The sequence below is a fragment of the Bidens hawaiensis genome, unplaced genomic scaffold, assembly GCF_021521415.1.
Source record: "Bidens hawaiensis isolate Kalapana, Puna unplaced genomic scaffold, B.hawaiensis_p1.1 tig00001575_1, whole genome shotgun sequence".
NCBI classification, from domain to species: domain Eukaryota; kingdom Viridiplantae; phylum Streptophyta; class Magnoliopsida; order Asterales; family Asteraceae; genus Bidens; species Bidens hawaiensis.
The window spans coordinates 2,581,444-2,591,749 of NW_027491088.1; the positions used below are offsets into that span (position 1 = coordinate 2,581,444).

The 10,306-nt window shown below is 35.8% G+C and overlaps 2 protein-coding genes across 3 annotated transcripts; one reads left to right on the top strand and one right to left on the bottom strand.

Moving 5' to 3' along the window:
- Positions 1–544: 544 nt before the first annotated feature.
- LOC143587840 (MLO-like protein 11) lies at positions 545–4,962 on the bottom strand. 2 transcript variants are annotated; one of them, XM_077069018.1, is made up of 15 exons: positions 4,281–4,957; positions 3,904–3,961; positions 3,595–3,821; positions 3,417–3,533; positions 3,267–3,327; positions 3,084–3,178; positions 2,917–2,991; positions 2,662–2,747; positions 2,527–2,576; positions 2,396–2,436; positions 2,161–2,331; positions 2,045–2,080; positions 1,897–1,964; positions 1,682–1,742; positions 548–1,385 (listed from the first exon to the last, which is right to left on the bottom strand). In XM_077069018.1, exons 1-15 carry the CDS (start codon positions 4,410–4,412, stop codon positions 975–977), a joined length of 1,689 nt encoding a protein of 562 aa, XP_076925133.1. In that variant the 5' UTR covers positions 4,413–4,957; the 3' UTR covers positions 548–974. The 2 variants fall into 2 exon arrangements, with proteins under 2 accessions (XP_076925127.1, XP_076925133.1); XM_077069012.1 differs by having other exon boundaries at positions 545–1,385; positions 2,396–2,576; positions 4,281–4,962.
- Positions 4,963–8,397: 3,435 nt separating this feature from the next.
- LOC143586649 (uncharacterized) lies at positions 8,398–8,802 on the top strand. The gene has a single exon (XM_077068143.1). The coding sequence runs from the start codon at positions 8,398–8,400 to the stop codon at positions 8,800–8,802; it is 405 nt and encodes a 134-aa protein (XP_076924258.1).
- The last annotated feature ends 1,504 nt before the right edge of the window (positions 8,803–10,306 follow it).

Sequence of the window (10,306 nt, forward strand, 5' to 3'; positions counted from 1 at the left end):
CCCTTTTCAGTTCACAGTTATGGGGTCTCTTTTTTCTTTTTTTCTATTTTGTGTAGTTCTTTATTTACTGTTAATAATGATTATCTTGTTTTAGCATTAGTTTAACCGCTCCAACTCGTAAACAAGTATAGTGGTTGGTTCTTGGCCCGGTATTAAGGGACACAGGACAAAAACATGACATGTATTAAAATATTTAGGAACACAAGACAAAAGCATGGGACATGCATAAAAAAAATCTTGCTTCTAGTCTTGTCTCCTTGTATAATCAAATATTTGATGATGAACCTTCTTTCTTATCTTTACATTCCAGTAGTCGGTAAGTCCTTAGCAACTTAACACATGATTAATACTATCTCCCTACTTACACCACTTCTCTCTAGCTTTCAATAACCAGTTCTAAATGTACTTCCTTGGTCAGTTGTCTCTTTATCCCTATCATATACATTATATACATGATAAATTATACAACGCACCGGAGACTGAGTTAACCATTGGACTATTGGAATGGTCTCTAAAGCTTCAGCCATGACACCTATCCTAGCATGTTCTCTATATAATCCGGACCGTGTCAACAAAAAAAGTGAAAGCAAAACAAATGTTGATTCAAGAGCAACAACACATATTGAACAAGCTAAGGCACTTCCAAATTCGTACAAAAGTTATATAGCTCTCAACATTCATGAAAATTCACAAGACTGCTTACATTGAACGAGAAAGAACATCTCAGCCAACACACCAGATCCTTGTTGCAACACCCACCGCCAATTCAATATAACTAATAATTTATACATAACTGCAGTTGTGTGCTCAATTTCTTATGATAAAAAGGATTGTAATTGTAGTTGTAACTGTAACTGTAATTATAGTTCTACATTATGATCGTAAAATTTCAGACTTTTATATAATTACGCTTCTACCTCAGCATATTAACAGGTAAAAGTAACTGTAAAATCTATTCATCTTCATCTTCACCTTCATTCTACGTGAGCAGGCAACGACGATGATCGTGTAACGATTTCTGGCACAAAACTTGGTGAAGCGGCAGAAGACACAGATGCACTGGGTTTAAGCAGAGGTGTACCCACTCGGCTTGAGTTTTCATTAACCACAAGCGGTGAGTCTGAACCATCTGATTCTGGCATCAACACACTATGTGATTGCAACTCAATTTCAAGACCTGGGCCGGGATCCAACCCGGCTCGTGGACTATCGAGCTCATGGTTGTCATATTCCTCTACAGACACCACGGTGCTTGTGTCGGTGTGAATTGTTGAGTCATCACCATATATTCCTAACCGCCTTCTCCTTCTAGCTTCTTTTCCCCAACCGTGGATCGTGTCTCTTATTCTTTGGGGAATTAATGCAGCCTTGTAATTTGTACCCATCTGCAGATTGTGATATAGAGTTCAGATGCATGTAAATATATAAATATGTGGCTCGGTTACAGTTTTCAAACTTTATGTATGGGGTTTGCTTGAAAATCTTCTCCTTTAACTTCAATAAGTACAAAAAACGTCCTAAAGTTTATATTTTGTCACATTTATCGTCCTTTCCACTAACACTTTGTTGACCCGTTCCGGATTATATAGAGAACATGTACTTACTGAACTTTAGGGACGCATACATGAAGGGAGAAAACTATAATTTATCTTAAATATTTAACTTTGGTTTGAAAATATACCTGCGTAACGAGTGCATAAAGTGGTAGGGTGCTATAACTGCATAAGAACTGGCCCACAAACCTATATGAAGAAAGTAAGACGTAAGAACATCATGGACTTATTTTGACTTATGAACCGTTCCGACGTTACCAAACCCAGCCTGGTCCGTCCGTTTCACAGCCTCTAAACAACATGCACGAAAACAAGATGAAGATAAATGGAAATATATGCATACCCCAAAAACAATCGCATATACACGAGCAAATGGTTCTTGATAAAACAAGAATCGTAGCCAAATTGCCACTGCAATAAAACAAGATATAGTTTATAAAAAGCAAGTTTAAAGATTAGATATGGTAAATAAAATCAAGTAAAAAAATTACCCAGAACCAAAAGAATGAAGCTAGCTCAAATGCATTCTGCATAGAACAAATTAAGCAGAATTGAAGCAAATAATAAGAAAAAAGACACATCTTAAAAAAAAGAAACAGATGCTGACCTGGAAAAGAATAAAATGGATCAACTTGAGCAATAACTCCGGCTTCTTAAACCAAAAAAGTTCATCTCGAGGCTTTAATCTTGTTTCGGTTACATACCCCGTAATTCCAGCACTCTCTAGTGCCAAAGTTGCAATAACATGTTGTAACTTTGTCCCCAAAAGTAAAACAAGCTGAGCACAAACACACACGTTTATCAGAATTCAGAATATTAATATACAAACAAAAAGCACTTACAGTAATAGGAATAATGGCAATCCAGAAATAAAGATTTGATCCTGCATGAAACGTACAACGGTTAATCAAGAATTCAAGATTGAATTCCATCATGGCTTTAAAATGATACGTGATTAGTTCAACATTTGTACCTTTCACATTAAAGAGCATAAAAGCAACCACAAATCCCCAAAGTGGACCACTGCAAACACCCGAGTATACAAAATTAATATTCATGCATACGTTTGACATATGGAAATAAACGAGCAAGAAAGAAAGTGCATTACCTTACTCCTACTATTCTTTGAAATTCTTCTTCCATAGAACGGATCATATAACTGTGAAAATCATATTTTGATGTGAGGTTGTGATTCTGCCATGAATAAGAGAAACAAACAACTGTGAACAATAATCTGAGATTGACTACTGTTGACCAACTAAGTTATGAATAAGTAAACATAAGTAGATACACACCACAATAAGTTTATTTGAATTATTAGCATAGAAAAATAATACTAATTATTTATACAAATTTGACATACCAAGATGAAGGCTTTACGCAATGTAAGGTAATCCGCACGAACAACCGAACGCCCAAATTGCCGAAAGAAACATATCTGTTAAGCAATTTAAACCAAGTATAAAAATTTATAATTTGTAATTTCTGAATATAAAGATCAAACTGGTATGCAAACTGGGAGATATTTACCATCCAAGAAAAGAAACCATTTACAACCATTGTATTTGATGACTGGAATTTGGCAATTGTTGATTGCCTCCTCATTGTCTTATTTCTTGATATTTCTGTATTATAAATATGTTATATAAACATATATCGCATTTCACGTTTAAAAAATAATTATGAACTAGCTATACATCACGCATATAATACCGGTTAACACATCAAGCCGATCCACTTGAGCCTCATCCTCCCATTTCCTCCAACTGTGGATCTAAATGGATCACAACAAACAAAAATATATTCATATTCTGTTACTTTTTTATAACAATTATCAGTCATAACTAAATAGAAGTATGTAACCTTCACGACAGCCAGAAGCATTGTTAAGCAACTGTAAGACACATGTGTAATTGCCATAACAAAAATAAAGCGGTGTAATTGTTCAAGGCCTTCATATGATACAAACGGCTCGTGATCCTGTAAATGAAAAATGATAAGATACCTATAATTTAATAGAAAAAGAATTTATAAAACTCACCTTTGGGCAGGTGTTCTTGTTCATTGCATTCAACACCCTCCTATGGGGATACAAAAAGCTCATAAAAAGTTTCCGCTTATTCTCGTTATTCTCCATTTCTTCATCAACCTCGGATCTAGTGCATGGAGAAAATGCACCATTGTAGAATCTTGAGGGAATGCATATATTTGATATAACACTAGAAGTAGCTGTAAGAAGCAGAGATATGAATCCAAGAAGCATCAACTCTGCACACAAACAACCAAAACATGATCATTAACCATATAAAAACATTAAAATATCTTAAAAAGATTTTGTATATTGTAAAACCTTCTTTCATTTTCTCCACCGCAGCAAGCAACGGCTTGCGATTTGTTTTCCTCAACCACTGACATGTAAGAACAAATTGTCACATAAACAAGATCAAACCTAAATATATATATAATCTCATATGTACTTATTTGAGCTACAAAAAAGGATTTAACTTCATCTTGTTGCTCATAGTGGAATAATAATATATGAAACCAAATACCTTGCCGATTAAATGCTATTTGGTCAAAATTGAAAATTTTATATAGAAATTTAGTATACATATGTATATTTATTTAAAAAATTACATATAAATTCCAATCTGATTAATCCCAATCCCCACAGCCCGACTAGCGAATTTTACAACACTGACGTGGTAATAAGAAATGAAAACTTACATTACTTAACCGATGAATCGATCGCTCCACGAGCAAGGAAACAACAACAAAGATGGTCAAGACAGTAGCTACAGACCATGTTGGAGTCAAAGCTAAAGATCTTGACTCTTCTTTGTCAGCTTCAGATGACATGTTTCACCAGTTTTTACCCAACTTGAAATACCAATAACATACAATATCTAACAAATATCTTGTTTCTTGCTTCTTGTTTTAATAACAAGACCTGATAAATATAATTACTTGAAACCCGGCGTCATTAGCTCCAATCATAGTCTTCAAATCCAAATCAAATCTCTCAGAGACATTTAGTCGAACAGGTTGTGCGCATACAGTAAAGACCCACAATAATAATAATAATAATAATAATAATCCAAATGCTTGATTAGTAGTAAATAAAATTAAAAAACTTAACAACTGTAAATAAAATACAGTGGAAGCAAAGCAAGATTAAAACTTAATATTAATTGGATCTTTATGATTATTGTAGTTTGTATTTGTATCAAGATTGAAGACAAGAGAAAAGAAAGAAGTTTGAAGCGAATCTTTAAGATACCCAACTCGCTTTTGAGTCAGTAATGATAAAGAAATGATGAAAGCAGCCAGCTTTGATAATAAAGATTAAAGATGAATGTAAAGGGGTGTGTGTGTGTGTGTATATAAAATAATAATAATATAATGAATGTATGAATTGGGGGTGGGTTATTAATTTCTAAGCAGCTTCTTTTTGATTTGCTCTGTATCTCACTCATAATACCAGAATTAATATTAATACACAGGAGACAGAGAGTGAAAGAGATTTGCGCGTAATTAGCGGAAACGACGTCGGTTGTTCAAAGGGGTTACGGGGACTGTGTTTGATTCTATTGTTTTTGACGTTGTTCAAACGCTAGTTGTTCAAAGGGGTTACGGGGACTGTGTTTGATTCTATTTTAGTATTTTAGTTTTTATGTAAAATACTAAAATGCTAGTTGTTCAAACGACGTCGGTCCTTGATTTTTTTTGGACGTTGTAATAAATGATAATATTATAATATACATTTTTCCTTTCTTGTTAATTTCTGTCTATATATGTTTTTATATATTTTCTGGTTCGTTTAAGGTAAATATAAAGTCTGAAATATATTTTTTTTAATGGCAGCAAATATGGTGACTACCTCAACGGCTCGACTCATAACTCAAACTACAATCTTCTTTGACAACGTCAAAATTTGAACTCTCGTCTGTTATGTTTTATCAGTCTTTTTAATTTCGTGAGGTCAAAGGTTCTTTGTTAAGTTCTGAAATATATGTTGAAAATAAAAAGTAGTGAGATTTTAGTAATTTATATTTATTGATTTAAATCTATATTAGACTATTTTCTTCCTTATTTGGCTATTCTTTTGTAACTCCTATTTTATTATTCAAATTTTTTATTATTAATAAATATGCATGTTCATGTGTTTTAAATAGTAGTTTTTATGTAAAATACTAAAATGCTAGTTGTGTAAACATTCAGGTTTTGTGTTATTAAAAATGATTATCCATTAAATTAAAAAATTATTCTCACCAAATTATTTTCACCAAAAAAGCGCGCTTTGCGCTTTAAGCGCGCTTTTTAAAACCAAGGATGTTATAACCCGTTTAAGGAATACTGAGTTTGAAAAGACTAATACCCATGAATTCGGGTCACATGCATGAGAAGCCTCCATTTAAAATTCAAGCAAATGTGGTGACTCCAAAAAAGGGTGGAGCGACCACATCGCGACATGTAAGATTTTTATGTTTTAATTTATTTATATTATAGATATTTAAGATTTATATATGTAATAGTTAAATCACAGAACAATCGTAGGAAAGTATGAAACTTCACTTAAAAGTCAATAATGTTAACGTAAAAGTAATAATAGCTTAAAATTCTAATCACGGTTACAATCACATCAAATTTCATCTTTATCTTTCATTTCTCTTTTTATTAGGCTGAGGGGTGTGGGGCGCTAACCTGGGCGCGAGAGCCCCTCCGCTCGCGCCCCCAGGCGCTAACCCCACACCACCGGGGCGCGAACGGGGCGCGAGCGCGAGCCCCCAGGCAGGCGTGAGTGTGGTCGCGGGAGAAGAGAGAGAAAAAGCTGGTGTGGATGCCCAAAAGAGCCGTTGAGCTCGGAATTAATAAAAAAAAAACCTTAAAAACCTCTATATAATACCCCAAATTACTCCCATTTCAACCATATCAAAACACAATTTCACCTAACAAACTCCTATATAATATCCCAAACTCCTATATAATACCCAAAAAAGTCTGGAAATTGGTACCCAAACCTAGATTCAGATTATATTGACGACGATTTATGGTCGTCACCAGACCAACCGATGTTTTATTCGGGGCCGCAAGAAACATCCGGCTTTCAACCATCCAACATACAACCGTCTCCTAACTTTGTTGTTCCAGAGACACAAGAATCACACGGTGATGCTACGGGAGCAAGAAGACGCGTCCACCGGAAAAAACAACTTGCAACGGACGGGCCGGGACCGGCTTCGACTCCGAGGACGAAACGGAAAACCACTACGTGGTCATCGGATGAGAAGGAAGCCTTGTGTCGGGCTTGGATAGTCATTTCTGAGGATCGGCGTTGCGGTAATTGTTTTAACGTTTTTAAAAATGATTTTTAATAAAAAAGTTAAATAAAAAAGTTAACTGGAAATCTAATTTAATTATTCATTTTGCAGCCGACTACCAAAAAAGCAAGATTTTTTGGACAAAGGTTAGGGAGACGTTCTATACGCTCGTTGGGAGTACAGAGCGAAACGCCGATATGATTTCGGGTCGGTGGTCCGAAATCAGAAAATTTGTCGGCTTGTTTACTAATCTTTTCAACAGGAACGCCGGTCGTATGAGACCAAGTGGCAGTGATGATTTGGCGGTTTACAATTTCACGGTCGAAGAGTGGAGGTAGGAGTGTTTGCGGAGGTATGGGATGGTGAAGACGTGGGACGATTTATAGTTGTGGGAGAGGTTGAAAAGGTGTTCCAAGTGGGTTGACCTGGTGGCGCCGGACCTTGATGCGGAAGTAGGGCCGAAACAGACTAAAACTAGTTCGTCTGGAGCGTATAGCACTTCCGCCGGGTCGGATTGCCGCGTTGGATTCGACCTAAACATTGCGGGGGAGGAAACATCTTCACCGCCGAGGAGGCGGCCATTGGGAAGGGACGCCAAGGGGAAAAAACCGGCTGAGGGGGGAGCCGTAAACATCGCCGATCTTGTTGAATCCCTCAATAAATTCAACAAAACCATGGAGGTGGTCTCTAATGACAAAAAGGAAAAAAGTCGAATGAGAGATTTGGACTTCCTTACAAGAGACTTCAGTAACCTAAATCCGGTCGATCAAATGCTGATGGAAAAGCAAAAGGAACGTATCCGAAAGAGGTTGATCGAAGAAGACCAAGCCGAAGAATAAGAATAATGTTTTTTTTAGTACTTTAATTTTTATTTTATTTTTAGATATTAATGTGTTTTTTTAATTAATGTGTGTTTTTTTAAATAATTTATGAGTTTTTTTAATAATACTTTTTTTTAATACATTTATAAAAAAATAAAAATAAAATCCGCTGGAGCCCCTGCTGGAGCCCCTCCACACCAGGGCCAGGGGCTCCAACGGGGGCTCCAACACCCCCCTTATCCAGTTTCTCTCTCTGCCACACGTCATAATATTATTGGCTGGAGCCCCCACTGGAGCCCCCATTAGAGCCCCCCACACCCCTTAGCCTTAGTGTTTTATTATAATTATAATTGTTATTACTTTGTATTATTATTATTTTTCCCATTATACATGTGTATATATAGAAGTATATTTAAGGTTCATTTAAAATGTATTTTCCCTTTTAAAAATCTTCACAAGTCTTTACATTGATATCAGATAGATGCATGGAACGATGTCTCCAAGATTGATGAGACTTTATTAAACAGAAATGTGCAACTAAAAGAATTAATCAAAGGAGATGTAGGCGACAGAAAAAACACATTATTTTGGCTCGACACATGGGTTGGCGATAAACCCTTGTGTTGCCAATTTCCTTCTTTATTCAGGTTAGAAAGACGTAAACGGTGTTCGGTAAGGGACAAAACAGTGGCTGGGTCATCGATGTATGGTTGGAACTGGACATGGTCGGCTGACCCGTTTACTCCGATCGAATTACAAGAACTTTGGGATTGTTTGGAAGTGCTACCGGGTCGAGTTCTGGAGGATAGACCTGATAAATGGAAATGGGGCCTCGAAAGGGATGGACGTTTCACGACTAAATCTTGCCGAGAGCAATGTGCAAAGAACTCACATTCACATCCAATTTATGTTATGGATTGGAATAATTGGGTCCCTTTGAAAGTTAACCTCTTCTGGTGGAAAGCGGAAATGGGTAGACTCGCCACATCGGATGCTCTTTTCCAAAGGAATGCCATAGATGAAATAAAGTGGTGCCCGCTTTGTGAGGATGAAAGGGAGTCGGTTGATCATATATTCTTATCTTGCTATGTTGCAACAATAATATGACAATTTGTAAGCTCTTGGTGTGGGATCCCACCGGTTTTTGCTTTCGAATTTCGGGATCTTCTAACGATACATCTTACAAATGGGGTTCAAGAAACTAAGCGAAAAGCCATTCAATAGTACTCACGGCAAGTTGGTGTATTTGGAATAATAGAAATTTGGCAATCTTTGAAGGAAGAAGGGTATCGATTAATCAACTCAAAGAGGACATCAAAAGGCATAGTTTTCTTTGGGTAAAAAATAGGGGAAAATGACGGAGTTAGATTGGGAGAAATGGTGTTCGTTTTCTTTTTAAGAAATGTAATGTAATGGTGTAAACGTTGTGGGTGTGTTGGTTGTATCTTGTCTAGCTTCTTGCTAGCTTTGTTCACTTTCATTCAATAAAATTAGTTGTTCAAAAAAAAAGGATAGATGCATTTATTAGCACAATACAACCCAAAAATAATCAGGTGTTAGTTGTTTAATATAACTTGTTTATTCCAAATAAGACTCGTTTAGCTAAGTATTTCTATAGTCGTACCTTACAGGATTTGAACTATTCCTTTTTGATACATGACCTCGAGCAATTGTTGATACAAAGAAAAGTCAATCCTTCGTTCTTGATAGTTGACCTTGAGCTATATTGTTTATCAACATACTCGTCCCGAGTTCTACTACTTGTGTTTATTTACTCGCTTCCTATACCCAGACAGTCGGAACGGTATGCTAGGGGTGCCAGCGAACTCGCAAGGGTGGTGGTTTGAGTGCCCCATCCACCCTTAATGTGGTTATTCAATCCAACTTAGTGTTCCCGAGTTCACTTAACGAGATAAAGGAAAGGAAAGAAAACTTTCTTTTCCTTTCTTTTTCTTTTGCTTTCTTTTCATTTAGTTCCTCCTATTTTGGAAGGAAAGAGATCCTTCAAAATTTACTCATTATTCTCTCATCCTTTATTTAATGATCTTTTATCTAATGAAACTCGAGAAAACACATTTTATTTTTTCTTTAATGAAACTCGGGAATATGACAATTCCTTTCCTCCTCTTCATTTCCTTTCATTTCACTCCTTAAATGAAACTCGGGAACACAACAATTCATTTTCATCTCTTCATTTCCATTTATTTCCTCTCTTAAATGAAACTCAAAAACAGAGCCAAGTTTGCTCGGGCTTGAAATCTATCTATTATGTTTCAAACACTAAGATTTACCTTACCCAACCTGTTAAACATGTCGTATTCTCCCATTGTTAACCCAATATACATATGGGGTTTTGAATTTACTTTGGTTGAAATATTTTTAATTAATGTTAAAATATCTCAATATTATAAAATCTTTTGACTTTTATATTGTCAATTGTCATAATAATTAGGTACCTCTGCTCCATATGATAAGTTGGTTTGGGGATCTGAACTCATAACCAAAACTTATCCATTTAGTTTATTACCTTTATAATATTATACCTGGGCATGTACTTGCACACTCACATGGTCACATACTTAAAAGAGGTTGTTTACTAACACATGTAAAG

Excerpts from the sequence above, each read along its gene's own strand:
- LOC143587840 (XM_077069012.1), bottom strand. The coding sequence starts at position 4,412 with ATGTCATCTGAAGCTGACAAAGAAGAGTCAAGATCTTTAGCTTTGACT. Across the intron at positions 2,992-3,083 it reads ATGGTTTCTTTTCTTGGATG|ATATGTTTCTTTCGGCAATT; the intron begins GTAAATATCTCC and ends ATTGCTTAACAG. Across the intron at positions 1,965-2,044 it reads CTTCATTCTTTTGGTTCTGG|TGGCAATTTGGCTACGATTC; the intron begins GTAATTTTTTTA and ends GTTTTATTGCAG.
- LOC143586649 (XM_077068143.1), top strand. The coding sequence starts at position 8,398 with ATGTATGGTTGGAACTGGACATGGTCGGCTGACCCGTTTACTCCGATC.